This window comes from Dermacentor silvarum, chromosome 6 (assembly GCF_013339745.2).
Source record: "Dermacentor silvarum isolate Dsil-2018 chromosome 6, BIME_Dsil_1.4, whole genome shotgun sequence".
Taxonomy (NCBI): domain Eukaryota; kingdom Metazoa; phylum Arthropoda; class Arachnida; order Ixodida; family Ixodidae; genus Dermacentor; species Dermacentor silvarum.
The window spans coordinates 129351188-129373122 of NC_051159.1; the positions used below are offsets into that span (position 1 = coordinate 129351188).

General features: G+C 45.6%; 2 protein-coding genes across 5 annotated transcripts in view; both read right to left on the bottom strand.

Annotated features, from left to right (window-relative positions):
- Positions 1–7388, bottom strand: part of LOC119456877 (potassium/sodium hyperpolarization-activated cyclic nucleotide-gated channel 4-like) — a 93801-nt gene extending 86413 nt beyond the window's left edge. The window contains exon 1 of one of the 4 annotated variants that reach the window (XM_049669470.1): positions 6898–7388. The gene's annotated coding sequence lies outside the window, so the exon portion shown is untranslated. Of the gene's footprint in view, positions 1–5329; positions 5423–6897 lie in introns of those variants that run through there. The other 3 variants (XM_049669477.1, XM_049669478.1, XM_049669473.1) reach the window with 3 other exon arrangements.
- Positions 7389–8364: 976 nt separating this feature from the next.
- Positions 8365–12632, bottom strand: LOC119456878 (UPF0047 protein YjbQ-like). Its single transcript, XM_049669115.1, has 2 exons — positions 12569–12632; positions 8365–8829 (listed from the first exon to the last, which is right to left on the bottom strand). Exons 1-2 carry the CDS (start codon positions 12630–12632, stop codon positions 8411–8413), a joined length of 483 nt encoding a protein of 160 aa, XP_049525072.1. The 3' UTR covers positions 8365–8410.
- Positions 12633–21935: the final 9303 nt, after the last annotated feature.

A 21935-nucleotide genomic window follows, 5' to 3' on the forward strand; every position in this document is an offset into this window, starting at 1 on the left:
CCATATGCTTCACATATGGCGTGCCGCCGATACCGCGCATTTAGCAGGATTCTATGTGGAGCGGGCGGTTTGCCGTGACGCACGCCTCGTCAACGCCCCGGCATTTTCCCGTCTTCGCGCACAGTCCACGACGCAGCCGACATCATTGCGGCTGGTTATCTCTGGCATTCGCCTTTCGTAAGCGTACAAGCAGATAGCGTTGCCTCCGCGAGTGTCTGTCAATTGTCTCCGCTCCCAAGGGAAATCTCCTTTGGTGACACCTGGAAACTGTCTGCAGCTGTGCATACAGCTTTGCATGTATACGCAGGCAGGGGGGCCGTGTGGTGCTTTGAGTCGGCGAAATGGGATATGGGAGCGCGTCCTCCAATGAGCGCTGCATGAAGTGCTATAGGAACACGTTTTAATCTCTCTAGCCCCGAAGACAGCTAAGTAACGACATTGCTTTTTTCCCCTTATTACTAACTGGTATATATATGTTATACGAATGTGGAAACCACCTTATTAGTGTGTGTGTGTGTGTGTGTGTGTGTGTGTGTGTGTGTGTGTGTGTGTGTGTGTGTGTGTGTGTGTGTGTGTGTGTGTGTGTGTGTGTGTGTGTGTGTGTGTGTGTGTGTGTGTGTGTGTGTGTGTGTGTGTGTGTGTGTTTACATTGTCCTGTTAGACGCTGAAGGCGACATATCCATGTGGAGAATGCACCTAAACCTAAGAAAAAAAAAAAAAACGCTGGTGTACTTAGATTTATGTGCACAACAGAACCCCAGGTGGTTAAAATTATTCCGGAGTCCTTCACTACAGCGTAACGAAATCTTGACTTTGGCACCTAAAATCCCGGGATTTAATTTAACTTAAGCAAGTAGCCGACTCATAACGTTTCTTAATTGGTGAAAAAAAAAACGAAAAAAAAAGAGAGAGCGTTTTTCTTGTTCTAAATACGGAGATGAAGGCGTAACATCGCGTGGGAGGTTGACGCTGCATCATGCCCTTCATGGGTGTTTTTGTGTTCTGTGACGATCGACGCAAAGGTCCAGATCAAATTTGTGTCGACTATCACAAAAGCGGGCGGCAATGATGTACTTGAACCACTTTCGTATAGATCCGCATGCATACGACTCTGAACTTATATGGAAAGTATTAAAAGCAATGCGCGAACTGCGAAGCAAGGGACCGAGGAGGCCAAGCAGGCGAGGACTTGCCGGCATTTCATAATAATAATAATAATAATAATAATAATAATAATAATAATAATAATAATAATAATAATAATAATAATAATAATAATAATAATAATAATAATAATAATAATAATAAAGACCGAGTTACACCTTAGAGTCTGAGACTAGCCTAGTTTCGGTACCCTGAACTCATGGCGAAAACGGTAACGCATTTTTGTGTCTAGTGTCCCGGAAAACGCCCCTCATGCGAAACCGACACTGACAGCCAGGAAGCAAAAAACGTAACCACCACAACCTTTGTCTTCGTATATTTGCCTACCTCCTCCCCCTTCCCAACCTTTTTTTTTTTTTTTTCTAAGCTGGCAGCCTACTGTGCGCTGTGTGAGGTTTTGTCCAACATCTTTACTATATGTGTGCCATACTATAAAGCGCATTCCTAACCTCCTAGCATATCATTCCCTTACACGGTGGTGAAGATATGCTGGCGTAACTCCACCTTACCGATAAGGAGTTTCTACCGTGTCTTTTTTAAATCTCTGCAGCAGACAACGTTGAGAACCGTGTGATATCAAACATTTTAATGTACAGCTAATCTATTGGCCCTGCTGTATTTGTTTTCTGTCGGTTGCCATCGACTGACACGCAAGCAATTGCACACGATTTGTGCAGAGGAAATGCGTAGATTCGAAACTATCGGCTTTCAATCTCATAGACGGATTAGTTACACAACATTTTTTAGTATTTTATTTTTGTGTGAAACTGGGGGAAATTGTAAACGCATACATACATTTTATATCAGGTGGACCTCTCTGTATTTTCTATTAATAAAATGTGTGTGTGTGTGTGTGGGGGGGGGGGGGGGTGAACGCGCCGGAATGACGTTTTGGATTCGTTGTATATAATCCATATATCTATATATATTCCAACTGTATAACATTCTTTTCGCGCTATTACATGTAATCTACTTATCTGACTATAATTCATAATAGGTTTTATCAAATGCCCTGCTTTTATTCCCTGTCAAACCAGTAACACGTCGATGTCCGTCAGTTTTTATACGAGCTTTCTCCGTTTGCTGCTTCAATCTTTGCCGACCATGCTGATATTGTATTAAGCTCATTGCACCAGATTTTCGCAAGATTAATTGGATATTAGCGAGACATTTCCACAAAATTTCATTATTATTACCGCGAGATTTCTACATTATTCTTTTAAAATATCCGCGAGACGCATTATTATTAAAAATAATTATCAGCTAGCCAGCCGTCCAGCGGGAATATTGCAAGATCGCTGTGTGAAGACGAGACAAGGGCTGGGGATACTGTCTAGCGATTTCTATTCCAATTCTATTCCTTTTCGCGCTTCATCAATGGCCAGAGCGCAGCTCCGCCCCAGTTATGACCGGAAGCGGCCGACCGTGAACGGTGGATGGTAGGAATGGAATAGAATGGAGCCAAACGAATCGTTGCATTGTAAAGATAGATAGATAGATAGATAGATAGATAGATAGATAGATAGATAGATAGATAGATAGATAGATAGATAGATAGATAGATAGATAGATAGATAGATAGATAGATAGATAGATAGATTCTCTATTAGGCCTAGAGTGCTACTCCAGATTGGTATGATGAAAAAAATTCGGGGCAGCTTGCACTAGTGGCGCAAGGCTAAAGACACAGCGGAGCTGATCGGTTCCTAGCTGCTCCTGGCTACACGAAGTGATGCTAAGTTATACGACGTAATGCCAAGTGATGCTAAGTTATACGAAGTGTATAAGCATTTCCTCGTGGTCCGTGGCATCGGGGAACGCCTCGCGAAGCACTTGCTTGCGAAGCTATGCACAGTGTATGGGCGGCGCGCAGCAGAAGACACGCCGGAATGACGTCACGGCGCATGCGCAGTGGCGCGCAGCTGGTGGGAGCTCGGCCGAGCCGCCGCCAGAGGAGCCTGCTGCAGTCACGGACACCGCGAGCGTTCGGCGCTAATGCGGAGAAACGGAGAAGCGCGGATGGCGTCGGCAGCACCTCTGCGCGTTGCCTCGTTGGTGCTGCTACAATTTGTTTCTCTCTCGCGCGCGCTCTCATTTTCTCTTTCTCTCTCCCGAGCATAGCGCGCGACGCGCACATGCTCTCCTTCCCTCTCCATAACTTCCCATGTCAAGGCAACATGTGCACGGTACGGAGAGGAGGTGAAGCACACGGCGCTCCGCGAGGTGGTTGCTAGGTAACGCAGTGGCAGGCGGCACACATTACGGCCGGCTTAAACAGCTCCGCTGTTAAAATGAAGTGATATGCACAGTGCACGACACAGGCATGCAACATCCACAAAACACTCCGCACCGCTCACGAAATTAAGTATCTCATTGTGACCAGTGTCTCTGGGGAAGTTTTAAAAAAATGGCTTCGTTGCGCGAGATGCACAGGCAGCGTTCGTCCATGGGCCAGCTTCTGAGCCAATGCCGTGATTGTGCTCGATATGTCAGTGAATCGAAAGCAGTCGCCACAGCATTCACGTTAATGCTCAATATACAGTATACTATTGCGCTATGTATTCGAGGAGTCCTGCAAGGTTTTTATCAGTATTTTCACGATAGTACCACCGAATTGTCGCGGCTTGGGGGAACGATACTTATTTCCCTTGCTTTGATCCTAAACTTAAGCCAGAGGAGCTTCTGCACTAATATTTATAGTTTTCTGCGCAAGAAAAGAAAAGAAGAATGGGACAGACGAGGGCACTTCAGTCTCCTTCTTACCTCAGTTTGTATTTAAAAAAATGCTGATGTTTGTCTCTATTCGCTATCTTCAAAATTACTGCGACAAATCATATTTCAGTTCTGTCCACTTTCAAGCAATCCCGACTCACTTTTTTTTTTCATTTGCTAATTTTTTCACGTAAAATTCTTTTTTTTAATTTTTTATGACGCACGTCTCTTATTCCTCTGTTCTGGTTTTTATGTTGAAAATTCAGCGCTGTTGACAGACGCCCGTGTCAACATGTCCCTTTCTTCGTCCTCGTCTGTTAGCCGTGCTGAATGTCGTGAACCCACCATATACAGGGTGTCCCAGCTAACGTCAGTCAAGGTCTTAAAAATAAAATACAGAATATACGAGGACGCAACCAATGGTATTCTGGCAGCAGCGACGTATACTGTACCACGAGGACCTTTTTCATAACTTAACCATCGATAATTGGGTGAAATTAATTAACGACATGTTCAGTTACTCAACTGAGGGCGAGAATTTTTGATAGAACACTAATAATTGTGTTTTAAAACAACCGATTCAGTTGTTTTCAGTGTGTTATGTCTCACGTAATATTTTTTTTTCCTCGTCACAAAGAAAGCCCGCGAAATATGAAAATAGCTGCATGATTACGCGTCCGCGCGCCTCGACACCCGCAGTCCCAGGCGTTACTCGCAAGAATTAACTGTGCTCAATGCCTTTGTCCTCCTCCTCAATGCCGCTGCGCACTGCATTGGCTTCGCGCATCACACGGGAGAGGCAGCTCGCAGTTCGCGGTGACAACGTCGTTACCGATGCCTCGCCACTTTCACGTGGACGCCGAGCGAGTCATTGAGCGGGCTTAAATCTCCTCAGTGTTAGCTCGGACACCCTGTATATTTACTATCTCAGTTTCCCCTACTCTTAGTATTTACAGCAATTGGTTTCTTTGCAGAAAAGAAAAACATTTTTATTTTAATCCAACCACCCGCTTCTTGGCATATCCAACATTGTGATATCATGGCACGGTGAGGGAGTGAGTGACAACTTTAATGCGTCACTGACTCGAAGAACCCGAACCGGTTACACGCTTATATGTGCCGATCGGCACGTATGGCATTTCGGCCGTAGGTCGCGGGCGAACAATAAGAAATTTGTAACTTAAAAAAAGAAAAAAGAAAGAAAGAAACGCCGTGCACATTGTCAAGAGTTCAAAATCCGCAGGTTATGCAGTCGTTTTTCTTTGTTTTTGTTTTTTTTTTTTTTTACCCACCACATTCCTTTCGAGTGCACAGCGAATGACGGAGCTGCGCAGGCACATCATCGTGTCAGAGAGACGTGATCCTCGCAGAAGTATAAATGCTTACGAAAGAGGAAATGGGAGACGTCGATGGGCGGTGAGTAAGAAGTGCATACCTCGGCGGGGTTACTCACCCTATCGTCGATCGTTTCTGCCACCTCATAACGATATTGAAGAACATCGCACGGTCACCAGCGCGTTCGGGGGGCACGCTATATACGTAGATGTCCTGCAGGCGCGCACAAAGGCCGATTCCCCGATACCCAGAGGGCAGCACCACGCAGAAACCATTTTATCGCTCGCCCGTCGCATTGTCGCTTATTGGTGTCGTCAAGGAACTGCCCTCACCGACAGCGAGTGCGATTAAGGAGTATAATAAGCGAGATTGGGTGCAGTCGAGCCGATATAAGAACGGCACGCGAGAAAGGTGCTGTAACCGTTGCATATTTTGTATAATTTATGACTGAACCCGATGGGGGAACTTGTATTGCAGAGTTTCTTCCCTGTTTAGCATATAACGTATGTTCTTATCTTCGTGCGAAATTTACTTTCGTGATTGTGCCGCTGTGAGTGGACCGCGCGAGTTATCACACGGATGTTGTCACACAAGCGTGGGCAGTATTCCGTGAGATGAACTGTCGATATCACTCGGTGTTGTCGGATATCTTAAAGGCAATTGAATACTTGTTTTTATCATTGACGAGTGATGTCGCACCAAACGTTGTCAGCCATTGAACCATTTAACAGCACCCAATTTCAATATATGCGATAGAAGCGTGTTCACAGCAGCACAAATTAATGTCGACACGCCGCGGTGGCTTAGCGGTTGTGGTGTAGCGCTGTTTAGCACGAGGTCGCGGGACCGAATCCTGGCCGCGGCGGCCGCATTTCGATTGGGGCGAAATGAAAAACAAACAAACAAAACAAACAAACAAGAAAAAAAAAAAAACGGCCGTGTCTCGTGCATTGGAGGCACGTTAAAGATCCCCTGGGGGTCAAAATTAACCCGGAGACCCCCACTATACGGCGTGCCTCATAATCAAATCGTGGTTTTGGTACGCAAAACACCAGAATTCAATCGATTCAACCGCATGATGTCAAATATGCCGCATCGTCACATACGTTCACTTTGTGGCGGTAGGCGTTAAACAGTGTGCGCAGTTTGGTACGGAATACGCCCTGATAACAACGGCTGATAGCAGCCTGATAGCACCAGCGGAGATTAGATCATAATACGTTTGCAGCCGCTCCAAAGTGAGAATAATAAGACATTTAATGACAATATTTAACGGCTTGAATCAGCAGAATTCGCACTTAGATTTCAGGTCAGAAAACTGATACGTAAGTGATACGGTAACGCTGAGCTTATGATTACTGTTGTAGTAAACACTATTTCATAATCAAAAGCAATTATCAGGTAGTGATAACCAGCTGTGTTGGTCACATACTATCTCTCTCTCTCTCTCTCTTTCTGTTTTCGTCTTTGTGTTTTCCGTATCGCTCTCTGAGCTGTTCGCTCTCATGTGCTGTGATATTTTCGTGTCAGTTCAACCACCTGGGAAACTTCCGCTCAGAGAATTTTCATGAGGACAATCAGGAAAACGGAACAAATTGATTTTGCCCTCGTCTTTCTCGGCCACCTAATACTAAACAAAGCACGATGTATACGAACAAGTGACAAAAAAAAATTTACAGCACTTACGTGTTGTAGGTGCTGCGACCCATGGTGATACCAGATTCCTTCGATAACTTCCTAGTTGACGATCCCGTGGTTGGTGTGAGGCCGCTTACTTCGAAACTTGGCGCACGGCCGCGCACGTCATGCGAGGACTTGGCTATTGTGGAACAGGACCGTTATGCGGGACGGTATGGATGAGCGTCCCGTTACGGGACGCCTTCTTTTGGCCACCCTTTCGAACGGTGCGACTAACGGGCTTCCAGAAGGGAGGGAAAGACCTCTGTGACTCTGCGCTTGCAAAGAAGGGGGGAGAAAAGCATGATTGATCAAGAGGACTACGCGTTTGCTTCGTGTGAGCCCGCCTGGCAGTGTGATACGTCGACGTCAAGTGCCGCGCCTGTGCGGCTTTCCGTTATCGCGGCGGGCTCTCAACGGACTTCCAACGCCGATAAAAAAGGCCCAGAGTACCGCTATATACGACCTTCTGTGGGAGAATACGCACAAAGGAAAACACACCTGTGGTGCGCCGGCGTACGTATACGTACGTGTGTGTGTGTGTGTGTGTATGTGTCGGCAAAAGCATTGTGTATTCAAAACCATCCTTCCACCTCGCCCTTAGAATGGGCTCCACTGCTGATTGGCAGTATTGGCGATGGACTCTCGATGTATGCGATCTCAAACTTGTGGAACAAACGAATCGCGCTCGAAATCGCAGTGACGAAGCTGTTGTTGCTGTAGTAGAGAAAACAAAATACTCAAACAGAAAAAAAAACTTACTTGCACGGCAAATACTCTAATACTAACCTCAAAATATGTGCGCAGACTGTAATTTATTTTAGCAAGAGCATAAGACAGACGTCCCCAGCCTTTACGTAAGAGTTTCCGAGAAGTACCTCGAATTGTGCGAATTATATTTGCTATGCGCCCCGCGATGACACTGTATATGTCGCATTCAAACCTGATTCTGAGCACTTTTTGAAACTTAAGTCTTAAGTGCTGACAGAAGTTTGAGCAGCCTTGCAGCCTCTGGAATTTTCCACGAAGTGCCCGCGGCCACACATTTGCTGTACGTACACGCAGGCAAATTTTTGATAGGAAAGCATGAAATGGCCCATTGAGCGAAAAAGCCGGCGTCTGTCGTCTGTAGCAGCGAAACGGCACCTAAACTCGCATCGCCATTGGCTGCGACGCCACGTCACGTCACGCCACGTCACGACGGACCTCGCGAACACTCGAGGGACCGCTCAGTGCTGTTCAAGTGGACATTAATGCTTCTGTATTCACAACTTTAGGTGTCCTCGGATTTTTATGGCATAGTTTTAGCATAACAGTTAAGTACTGAAATGTGGCTACAGTATACCGGAGTACGCGAATCCGTGTACGGGAACAGCAGCAATGTTATATGAATATTGCTACGAGAGACACATGCTACGAGAGACACATTCTGCCAGGGGCAGACGACAAAGAAGACGGTTCTGTCGGGTGCTGGTGGCTGTCCTGGGGCAAAGTCTGCGTAGTCATCACACCACTCTATCCTTCAGTCTTTCAAGGAGCCATTGATTGTCACCACCACTTTCCTGGAGCCTGCCCTGTTTCTATGCTCACAGAGCCAGATGCCCTGCCAGGTGCCCAGGTTGAGCTTGCCATCCGTGATCGGAATGGTCAGGCTCGACCCAAACAGAATAGCCTTGATATGGGCAGGCATGTCATCAGGGCCTTCACAGGAGTGCTGGTAAGGTAAATTCTCCGGTACTAATTTATTCATGAAGTTCTCTACATCATCTCTAACATCTGGATCCCAGTTCTCATTCAATGCCAAACTTGCAGATGTGTGCATAATCTGTATGTGAAAGAGGCCGACGGCGAACTGGGAAATCTCTGGCACTTGTTTCACAACCTCGTCCGTTATCAGATGGCCGCCCCGATGTTGTATATGAATATGATCGACCGTGACGCCTTAAGGAATATTTATCTGAAAGTGTAGACACAAGATGCAACCGTCATGTGCTGATGTCGCCAGCGACATGCTTGCGCCAGTGATAGATAAGATGAATGTGCACTAAATTTCATTGAAGTAAAACTGCGCACTTTGGTTAAGCACAACACCACAGTATATGCTGCCATCACTGCTTGGACTCGCGTCCACGCATGTGCAAATACGCCAGCGTACATCTAAGCTATTATACGCCTCCAGTGTGCTGAAGCTCTCTATTTTTTTTTCTTTATGGTGGTATTGATAGTGTCTATGGAAGGCGAATTTACGCATTTTTTGTTTAGCGCTTCTGAACATGCAAAGAGACGGAACATTAAGGCTAACCCTTTCTGAGACCTTTCTGTAGTCAGGCTTCCAGGATATGAAAAGATGACTAAAACACCTTTCTAGCGTGGGTACAAGTGGAAAGATTTTGGAGAAGACTGGTTTCTGCTAAAACGTCTATATATATATATATATATATATATATATATAGTGAAAGTGCAGTGATGCTTCAAGAATATCACCTGAAGCAGAAGGTATAAGAACGCGCCTATTGATGAGACCGAAATGCCTGGATCTAATGAAAAAAAAAAAGTGCATCGAGCTGTTAAAGTGGAATATGGCCTTGCTCGCGCATGCTACTCCATATGAATGGAAAAAGTTGAGGTGGAACACACCTCAACGTTTTCTGTGTGTAACTGATACCTCTTTCAAAGACGACCTCTGAACGTCGTGCTTCTTTTGCATCGCAACTCGTGTCTCAAGCAGCGACCCGCTTTTGGCCCGCACACTGCTGGTCTATACTGATATATAACGTGAATGCGCGTGTGTGCATGTGCACACACGCGCTGCACATTCGCGTTATATAGACCAGTATAGACCAGCAGCGTGCGGGCCAAAAGCGGGTCGCTGCTTGAGACACGAGTTGCGATGCAAAAGAAGCACGACGTTCAGAGGTCGTCTTTGAAAGAGGTATCAGTTGCACACAGAAAACGTTGACTAAGCTCACAACAAAGATTAAAATATACTAAGGGAGAGGGAGTGTGCGTGCGTCTGCACGTGTATGTTCTACACCCATCATATGATATGTCGCAACGCAAAACTTGAAGCAACGTGGTAAGCGCGATATGCCGGGAAACGGCCGTTTCAAGGAACTGTCGTTGGGCATGAAAAAAGATAACATAGGATTCTGTAGAGATCTATGCAAAGAAGCGAGTGCGGACGAGAGTTTTCTGATGAAAGAACTCGAAATATCGGACGAACGGTTTGCCAAGAACGGCGCAATATCGCACGCAGACGAGCGATAAAACTAGTCCAGTGATAACACCCTTGAAGGGTCACACCGCAGACAGTTCCGCCTCGTGGCCGCGCGGAAGTCGTAAACTGTTCGCACCACACACAAAACCATACATTCAGCATAAAGTGCCTATACGGCCTCTCAACAGGCATGCATATATGTTTCAAGTACGGCTTGGAGTAACTCAATCAGGACTCGCACGCTGAATATGCGCGCGGAAATACCATCGGATCATCGGTTGGCTCGGCCCTTATCACCGAGGGTACTTGGCTTAGAACTATAGAGTAGATAAGCCGGAACCTGGCGAACAAATTGAGCGACTTCGAACAATGACGTATATGCAAGCTTTGTTTCTGCGTGCTTTTCCTTTGTGTAGCGGTCTCGTGTTTGTGGACGGTTGCTGATAACGAAGAACAGCGCCGCAAGCGCGGACCTCGAACCGCGAAAGCACCTCGATCGCTACGAGGGCGCCTGCTCTGGATGCAAGCCGCCCTCAGGCGAAGTCCTATAGGCGCCACATCGTATTTACGCAGATGCTGATTGCGAAACAGGTCATCTTCTATCGAATACCGCAGTGGCGAATCGCATTAGACGATCTCTGCTTCCGTTTGCCCGGGCTGTCTGGGTATATACTTCCTTGTCCAGACGTACGCGTTTCCACTAGGGCTGGGGGCCTGCATGGTGAATTAAAGTTACGGTTGCTCGGTTAATGCCTCAGTGTTGATCGGCGAATAATACTTCGGCCAAATAAGCCATGCAAGCATGAGCGGATAACTTCGTGTTCAAGCAAACAACCGAGTGCTTGGTAATCGGGATTTTCTGACGATTGCCAACATCTGGCTTACTCTTTTTTTCTTCTGCAGCAATCGCACACTCTTTCATAAAGTACCGCAGAATGAGGAACAACGCGGTAGATTGTTGAGCGCCAGCTACTGCGCGCAGACGCTATTTCAACACGTAAAATGAAAACGGCTACGTAATGCAAAACGTAAGTTTTGATTTTCTTTGGCTACGTTGTGCGTGAAATTCAACGCAACTGATTACGTGGTTAATTAATAGCTTAGAAAGTAGCAATTAAGCTTATTAGAAATTTTAATAGACGACCCACCCTAGTTTCCAATGTTTTCCCTACTGTTCGTAAGCGGTAAAACACGTGACCCGCCCAGCTCCACTTTTCTGTCTCATTATTTCAACTGTAATGTCATTTGTTCTCATTTCTTTTCTAATGTGCAATGCTGTCACTCTGTTGCTATTAGATTCAGTTCCATCGCTCGTTGCGCGGTCCTTATCTTCATTTCAAATTAATTGTGCACTTTTGTTGTCAAGGGTGTTTTTAAGCTGCCCTGCTATGATGAAATATATTCTGCAACCGAAAAACAAAGTAAAAACTAAAACGTGCACATGTCGTAAAAGTGAGGTGATGCACTCGTAACACAGAAAACATAAGCGCGCTATTCTGTGGGCCCAGGGTTTAAAGTATCGCTTCAGTGGAGAGGGGGCCCTCATAGGGCGGCCACCAGTATAGCGCGCGCGTACGCCGATATATATATATATATATATATATATATATATATATCATGATGTCATACGAGTATACCGCGCGTACGCCGATATATATATATATATATATATATATATATATATATATATATATATCGGCGTACGCGCGGTATACCCGTATGACATCATTCAGCTTGGTACACGGTCGCGAAGCCAGACAGCTTGCACGTGTGCGCATCCGCCACCAGCAAGACAGGGACGCAATGCGCTACAATCGTCAGCACAAATTCGTTGCGCCTACACACCCGGCGAGAGCGTGTGGGTTTGGATGCCCATTGGCCGTCGGGGACTTCCTTAAAAACTGCTAAGGCGATATTTTGGACCATACTCAGTTATTCGACGCCTCAACGACGTGAACTATACGAGGTCGTGCCAGATGGTGAAACTTGTTCGTTGCGCCACAAGCACTCACCCGAAGTGGTGCATGTGGTGCGCCTGAAGCCGTACTTTTCCAAATTACTCACGTCTTAGTGTCTCGTACATGCATACGCTTAAAATGCGCATCGGGATGATGCTTCCCTCGGAAGGGAGGCGAATGCTGCGTCTGTAGTGCGGCAAAGACGACGACGATAACTAGACATATCGGCACTTGTGAAAAACACAGCGAAGAAGAAGGAGAAGAAGAAGAAGAAGTAGAAGAAGAAGAAGAAGAAGAAACAGAAGAAGCAGTGACTAGCGCGCGGTATTAAAATCCGTCCATTCTTGTTACTGTTCCTGCTGTGACAATATATATATATATATATATATATATATATATATATATATATATATATATATCACTGACGCGTTAAGTCACAATATCCGGCCGTGACACAGGTCAAAGAATAGAAGCACGTAGAAAAAAATAATAGGATTTTACTGACGTTCGGCCGGCGACTGGCCTTCACTCCGACGGAGGCCGGTCCGCGACGGATACGTCAGCAACATCCTGGTGTTTTTCAAAAACTACGTGCTTCTAATATATATATATATATATATATATATATATATATATATATATATATATATATATATATACAATCATAATATCATAAGAAGCCAACAAACAAAGACACCGAGGGCACCATAGGGGAAATTGTACTTATTAATAGAAATAAAGAAATGATGAATTAATGTAAATGAAAGTGGATGAAAAAACAACTGGCCGCAGGTGCGGAACGAACCCACGTCTTCGCATTACGCGTGCGATGCTCTTACCCATTACCTGCTCGTAGTTATACCACATATATACGTACGCTTTATATATATATATATATATATATATATATATATATATATATATATATGACGCGAGCAGGAGGTGGCGGAAGGAGACAAACATGGTCGCCGAACACAAGCTTTTTTTCTTCTTCCTTTTTCCCCACTATTGCATCGCACCGTCCTTGTTTGGTTCGTTACACACTACCCCCTCCCCCCGAGAGAATCGTAGGTGCAGGGGCGGATGATTGAAAAGCATAAGAATGTGCAGTTAGTCCAATGTCTCAAGATGACTCTAACCCTAGGCAACTTGAGAGAAAAGTGTAGCTGTGGTGGACGAGCCTGACTGTTGTGCTCCGGACGACGTCTGCATGCGCCGTAGCTCGCGAACGCTGATCGTAGTGCAAGATCAGCTCTTGATACAACTGAGTACAATTCAAGCGCCTTGAAGTAGCACGAGCGGTGGTTTCATCGGAGTGCCGATGAAAAGATGCACGTTGCGAGTTTTCTTTGGGATATTGCGCTCACGTGAGATGTACCGTTGGAGCGTGAATTGTGTCGTTTGAGATGGTTATAGATACGCGTTTCCTGAAACGACAGCTCGTTGTTCGAGGTGTCTGAGGCCAGAACATGGTCCTCTTCGCCGTCGCATGTGGTGTCGTCGCGGTTAATTTGTCCACACAATAGTGGTGGTGTTGAAAATGTCCTTGGTGACGTTGTTTTTATGAAACATGCCGTACACGGATTCGCCTTCGGTTTAGTTGGCTTGCGGGTTCATCTCGTTTTTGTTGATGCATGTGTTCTTCCGGCGACGCTCTTCGCCGTCGTCTGTGTCCAAGTCGTCGTGGTTGCTGAAGTTGTTGGTGGAGTTGATGTTTCTGATGTTGCGGCAGGAGTTGCTGAGGTAGTGTTTACATCAGAATTGGCCTTTGATTTGTTATGCAAATTGACGGGGTGGTTTGTGGGTATCTGGTACATTGCTCGCTTTTAGCAGACTTGTCTTTTGGGAAAAGCATTGTGCCAGGCTTCACAGAAGGCTCTTTTGAGGCTGCTGCGATGTCATAATGAATGGGTGCTACTGTCATTTGGGAGGGCGCGACTCTTGGTGCTTGTTGCGATTCTGCAGAGGCAGCAGCTCGCTGAGGTGTTGTAGGCGGAAGGAAATTGTGCATTGCGAAGTGATTTCACCTCGTAATGTGCATGGCTCATCCGTATACAGCTGCTGAAAGTGCACTGCCTACCTTGTGGAAAGAGCACATGCAGTTAGTTGATGGTTTAATTTCTTCTCACCTATTGTTGGATGGCAAGTCGGATTCGTTTCATGAGAATAAATAATACTTGCGCTTGAGATGCTGCATTGTCTGACAGCCGTGGAAGTGTCACATGACGCGAAACCCGGTGGTGGGCCGCGCGTACAAGACAACGGTGTGAACGCGTCATATGGTTCAGTGGCCTGATTCCTGCGGCGTGTCAAGAACGTAGATGGTGAAAATCTCTCTGTGGTAGTCATTATCATGTTAGGCGTGCGTTTGTGCACCGTCTTCTCGCGAGGATCACGACATGAGAAACTCATCGGTGATCTCATACGAGACCTTGTTTGGCACTGATGATGATTGATAAGTAGAGGCTGCGGGTGACTGCAGCGACACAGTTTAAATGCCTCTAGCTGTTGGGTAATGGAGGGGTCTGCAACGTATACGTGAAATCGGCTGATCATCTCTTCTTTGATTTTCGTCCACGATTTTATTCGTCGTTTTCGAAGATATGCGTAAGGTAAAAGCGAAATGCCTCACCGGTGACGTAATCATTAAAGTTGGCGACATTCTCCCGTTCCGACCATGATGCAGCGGATGCGTGGAACTCAAAGAGGCGGAACCAATCGTCCACGGGCCCATCGTCCACTGATCCGGTGTGCTTGGGTATATGTCCAAGGCTTGCGCGGTGATGCTGTCATGATGTTGGTCGATTTCGGTGGTGGATCTGTGCTCTGACAAAAAGCTCAGCCCTGAAGAGGCAATAGCCCTCAGACTTATCCAAACAAACACATTCCCAAACCTACACAGATACAGCAAAATATACCCACAAACATATCGCGGCATCTGCCCCTGGTGCGGCGACACACGCCCTACACTCGATCTTTCACATGTCGTGGGGGTGCGGGGGCAAACCTGAACATTTAAAGACGCCTAACACGTCATTTGAGCGGTGGGAGATGCAGCTGACCGGCGATACCCTGGCGGGACAAGAAGCTCTCGTCCACCAAGTACATCGAGCAGCGATGGCCAGTGGAGTCCTGGAATGAGGACACCACCCACTCGTCCTCAAGATCAACGATCTCGATGGTCTAAATAAATGTTTCTCTCTCTCTGTGCTCTGAGGTTTCACAGCGTGGCGTGGAATACTTCCATGTTGATGTGCGGCTGTCAGGTCTTCATCATGTTGATGTGCGGCTGCCAGGTTATGTCGACTTGTGTGACGCGAGCAAGAGGTTGCGGACGGAGACAAACATGGTCGACCGAAGACTAGCTGTTTTCTTCCTCTCCTTTTTCCCCACTATATTGCATCGCACCGTTCTTGAGTGGTTCGTTACACACACACACACACACACACACACACACACACACACACACACACACACACACACACACACACACACACACACACACACACACACACAACACACACACACACACACACACACACACACACACACACACACACACACACCACACACACACACACACACACACACACACACACACACACACACACACACACACACACACACACACACACACACACACACACACACACACACACACACACACACATATATATATATATATATATATATATATATATATATATATATATATATATATATACAGGGTGTTTCATTTTCGCTGCACCAATTTTTAGAAATTGTCTGGCAGATAGCACAATTATAATCCTTGATCTAAACTACTCGATGAGGCGGCCATTGCCACCACGAGAAATCAAAACGGCTAAGTGAATAATTACCATAATTACTCTTTAATTAACATAACTTTTTTCATTAATTATTTTATGGCACATCTTTCAATCTATGAATTACTATAGCCGCTGAATTCAGCAAGGCGTATCCACTTGGAACGAATTCTCAGGACTGAAGAAGTTTCGAGATCTTAATTTTCAAAGCGTCCGACGAAGTGCATGGGCGTTCCAGTTAGTTTTGTGCTTCAATGCATAAAATCAGCGTTTTCCTCGAAAAGTCAACCGCAGTGCTACTGTAGAGCTGTCGAGGGGGAGCCGAGCCCCTCTTAAAATAAAAAAAATGGAGGGGGCGCCTGCCACCCCCTCCTGACTTTAAGCTCTGGGTCGTTTCACTTTTGAAAAGTCCGCTCGACACACAATAAGTTCTACCTGCCCTCTGTCCTTCACGCTAAATTTTCCACACAACAACAACTGCGCGCCAGCGTCAAAGTGCAAATTACCGGAAATTCGCTGAAAGGCCTGTCCATAAAACATATTCCGCTTTAACAGCTACTAAGAGCGACAGAAGTGACGAACACGAGCGAGGCGACAGGCGAAACGTCGTAGGTAATCGCGACGCTGGTACACGCTACCTGGAGTCAAATTGTGGCATTCGATACGCCAGGGATGGGACAATAAGCTCAAAACGTGGACAGCCTTCCTTCTGTAGGTGTCACATGCCAAGGAATAACAGCCTTGACGTGCCAGCGAGGGCGACAAGGCGAGAAGCTATGCATTTTTTTTGCGCCCGCTGTCCCCTCCGTCGAGTTTGTGCGCGTAAATGGCCATCGCTTGCTTGCTTGCTTGATCCTCATTCGTGGCGCTTACCCACTACGGGGGATTGGCCAAGAAGCCGGCGGTTAAAGGTTAAAGGGAAGGGGGAGACGGAAAGAAAAAACTAGACGAAAAAGTAAATCAGGCCATCGCCTTCTCTGCGGACCTGCAAGCACTGACCCCTCTATCACTTCGACGTCCCTTGACCAAGCAAGAGTGCGTCGATAGCTATGATCTCTACCACTGTCCGTGGAACTGTCATGTAGTGATGAGTGGACTCGTCTCTTGTTCCTTTCCTAAAGAAGCCAAAATCGTTGCTGTTGTCACCAAGCCAAGAACGAGTGAGTTACTTCTTTTTTTTTTTTTTTTTTTTTCACATGTTGAGATCAAGCTAGCAAATGAAGACATGTTTGTGGTGTTAGTGTAGATAAGTGTATGAGGGAAACCTCTTCATTGAAGAAAAAGAATTACCACTGATTGTTAGGCTCTTTTTAGAGACTTGGAAATTCACTACAATGACATAAAATAGTACCGACATCATAATCGTAGTTGGAAAGCACGTGGCATCACAGCGGCATAGATATGTCGTTTCGTTGTTGCTGCTCAATGGCCTAGCGCAACGTACTCTGGGGGATCGGCCATGAATCGGGCGGTGCAAGGGTTAAAAAAATAGTAATGAAGAATACAATTTCAATAAAAACTGGTAATTTGAACTTGTGAGAACTAAAATTTGTGTGATACAGATATAAACTATATGTTGTATCTAGATATTACGTAATACAAAAATTTGAATTATAAAAGAAAGATGAAACGGAAAATTTTACCCTTTAATTCTTTTTTGTCTCGCACAGAAAACTGCAGAGGGCATTACAAACATTCATAGTGGCTATAGCCCAAGTAAGGTAGCGCCAACGGGAAGACTTCAACGTCACCTGAAGTTTACGTAATGGTTCTTCCAATTAATCCTTTTTTTTAATGAATCATTCGTTCGGGTCTTTTCATCTTCATCGCTTTCCACCTCAGCACTCCATGCCGTGGGACTTTCTTTAACAAAGCGAGAAGTGGATGACGGCCGAAAAAAAAAAAAAAAAAAAAAAAAAAAAACCGGGGGGAAAAAAATTACGCTGTACTGGCCGTACATTCCCACGATGGACAAAGCTAGCTTGCACAAAAAGAAACGTTTTGCGACGATGGCCTTCGATAGAACTATCCTTTCGTGACATGCGTACCGTACGTTATTGACATAGGCACTCGTTTGTATGCAGTGGGGCGATCGTGTACTGCACATTCGCACATTTTCGCTGGGCTATCTCGGGAGAATGGCACGACATGCTCATTTGCATGCAGTGTGACGAACACTGTATATGTGTTACCGTAATGGAAGAGGTGCGCGTCGTGCAACCTCGACATTCAAAGCGACTGCTTGTGAGTCCGCTGACTACACGGATCGACAGCAAGCAGACTCACGAGCTTCCTCGTTTTTAACTGTCGTTAAAAGAAAGCGTCAAACGTATGTGCAACAAAACTCGAATTCAATACCTGCTACTTATCTTACACTGAACGCTTACCGCCTCTGCCAGGCATGATGCTCCCAGATTTCCATTACGTCTGTGCCTTGACGGGCCGAATTCCGGCTTGTCGACTTCACGGAAACGCCAGCGTGTCAATCCGGTTTAGTTATCGTCGGGTCGGGATGAGCCGACCCTTTCGACCCGCGTGGAGAAAATGCGTGTAAACGACTTTGGATGGGTCACGGTGATCCAGACTTCTGACTTAATCTTCTCGCGGCGAGTTTCGCATAAACGAAGCTTTGGTTGAGCTTCTGTCTGGTGAACCGCCAGTGAGCTTTTGTTCGGACACCTGCAATCCTCCCCCCTCCCCCCCCTTTTTTTTTCTTTTTTCTTTTTCGTGGAAAGCACTTTTCCCTTTTCGGCTTTTGTTTTCTTATCCGTTCCCCGCGCGCCTTTCGCGCGCTCTCTCTCTCTCCCTTGTCTTCGAACTTAGGGGAGCGCGAATAACGATTTTTGGGACCGAACAGAATCTGAATCGAATAGAATCAATATGCAGTCTATTTCACCATTAATTTATAACGATGTTGACATCCCAGTATTTGCCACATTAGCAAGTTTCTGTCATTACGGATTACACTGACCACTATGGAGTATCCATAAACCAAACGACTGGAGCATTACAAACAAATAAGCAGGACTCTTCGGAGCATGCATGGCTTACAAGGCAGTCTTGTCAGACCGTTAATTAGCATCTGTTTGAACGGAAATGTGCGTCACTTTTTTCTCTAGTTGGAATGGCCGCTGCAGATGGTTCTTTTCTTTTATTACTATACAGAATTTTCAAACTTACCTGTGCCAGACGACAATATATATAAAAAAAATTATCGGGTTTTACGTGCCAAAACCACCATCTGATTATGAGGCACGCCGTAGTTAGTGGCTGGCTACGGATTAATTTGGACTGGGGTTCTTTAACGTGCACCTAAATCTAAGTACACGGGTGTTTTCTGCATTTCGCCCCCACCTAAAAGCGGCCGCGGTGGCCGGGATTTGATCCCGCGATCCTGTGCCTTAGCCGCCCAACACCATAACCACTAAGCAACCCCGGTGGGTGGAGATGACACTATTCTATCTTAAACTGGATTGCTCGAGAGGCGTACTTTACTTGCACAATAAATCGAAATGTATTATTGACTAGTAAACAAAAAAAATCACTAATTAAGTTTTCAACTAAGTACATTAGGGCAGATATTGTTAGTTACTAATTGTAGCCCGTTATAGTTAAGAAGGCATATCAGGTTGGAATAAATTCTAAGGATGGCACCGGTTTTGGTATATGCGGTGTCAAACTTGCGGAAAAATCCACTGTTGTTCCACTTACTTTCTTTTTTTTTTAGCAAAACGCCGGTTTATGCATTGAAGCACAAAAATAATTCGACCACCAATGGATTTAGTCGCATACTTCGGGAATTGGGTAATAGCTCGAGACTGGTGTGAGCCAGTGAATTTGTTCCAAGTGCATATGCCTTGTGATCTCACCGGCTACCATACGTAAATTCTCATTTGTGTCGTGAAGCAATTCGTTAATAACAGTGAAAGATCTGTGAAATTTTATAAATTATTCGGTTATGCATTTCGATTTCTCGTGCAAGTAAAGTCAGACTGTTCGAGTAAACCAGATCGAGGACGATGAATTATGTTACCTGCAGTGGCGGTGCCAGGGGGGGGGGGCGCACACAGGGAAGCTGCCCCCCCCCCCCCCCTCCGAAAAAGATGTTCTGACTACGCCACTGGCTGTCTGTCAAAAGCGATTTCAAAAAAAAAATATATATATATATATATATATATATATATATATATATATATATATATATGTATAATACGAACAATAATAACAATACGCCCGGTATATCCTATTTTGTAATCGAGCGTATTCAACTTTAATCCCCGAAGAACACACAGTTGCAGCGTCGACAAATAGCACTGAACAATAGCCACTGCCGATTGTTATGTCCGAGAAAAATTTGAATGCGAATGATTATGGTTTAGCTGGAAAAGTCTGACTCCTTCAGCGACGCAGCGCGCTCAACATGACTTCCTATTCTTCACGTGCACGATTCGAGGAGCGAATCGAATACGACAATATTTGATGTAATATTACAAAAGCTTCGAATATTCGCACACCTATAACTCTACTTCGGACCGTTGTCCCGACCGAGACAACGAATGCTCTGCTGCGTCGCTGTTAAGCCAGCAGTCAGTAAAGACACTGCTGCTTAATGAACGGGCAAAACCGTGCCAACGTGCGTCTTGGCGTGGGAAAGAATTGGGGGAGCGAGACCGACCGTTTCGTGTCGCAACGAAGGTCACTCCGATGCTCGGCACGTGCCTTTTCATTCCATCGTATATCCTCCTATGCTTTATTTTTTTTTCTCTACATTTTCCGCCTCACGACGTTGCTCCATTTACTATATTTCTCATTCGAGTTCTGGAACAAGAACCGATGGCGCTCATTCTATGTGGTATACAAAGCGTTTTGCGAAGAACTGATAGGAAGCTCGTTAGTTTGTGAAATTCGGTTGTCCTTATACCACAACGCGCTTCTCCTTCCGCTCTCGCGACGTTGATCCTACCGCACCTTCTTACCTAGGGCACCTTCATGGTCAGACGAACATGAAAATGTTATGTCACCCGCCCCAAGCAAGCAAGCGAGCAAACAAGAAAGAATGAAGAGGGTACCCGCACTTCGGGCTTCTCCGCAAAGGTTGTGAAAGAGGACTGTTGCACGTGACTGCGTCTTCCGCAAGCGTTTCACGACTGCGCACTTGCGCCATCAGCGATTTGAAACCGTAGCACTCACGCCGAATGCACGGACAGTGAAGGCTTCAGCCTCCTTTTCCCACTGATCATAAGGAATGCGCATTGATAAGCCATTAATTCTTTTTTTTTTTTCGTTTTTGAGTTAGTGAGAGGATCTAATTGTATCCATGTTCTCTTTAATTGCTTCTTTGTGCGTTCTTTACTCGCACTGTCACTCTAGAACTCCGTGATCTCGATCGACGAACTTCTGGTTTATGCTTGTTGCTATATAGTCTCTTTTATCCGAGGCATACATATATAAGAACAACTCAGCTTATTATTATTATGATTGTAAATGTGCAATTAATTTGGTCAAACTAAATTTTCAATGCACATAATCGATCGGCCCCTGAAGGCGTTAAAGCGGGCAGCTTGCTTTGGCTGTTTCGCCACGGTGGTGGTCGGACTTTTACCGCCAATGCGACATAATTCTTTAAAGGCACACCCGGTGCTGTTGAACGTGAGCTTTGGGGTGTGGTGACGCCCTCGAAGAGGACAGCTTACCAGTGACTCTTGGACAGCCTAGGATAGAAATTTACTCTTCTTCCGCCGACCTCTCCCCATATGCTGGCTGTGGGAGAGGGGAGAGGCGAAATAGGAGGATGGCAGTCGCCTTACACGCTGCATGGCGCTTATGTATATAGCCACCTATACTACCCTACCGCTAGATGTGCTGGCCTAACGGCTCTGAAGTCTGCAGAATTACGTAATGAAACAACGAACGCTACAAAATATCCTCACTGCAACAAATACTCGCCTTCAGACACATCATTAATTTAACAAAGCGAAAAGCTTTCTAGAAGCATACAGCTAATTCGCTTACATTCACAGTCATCTAAATAAGTAAATAAATAAATGAATAAATAAACGCATGCTC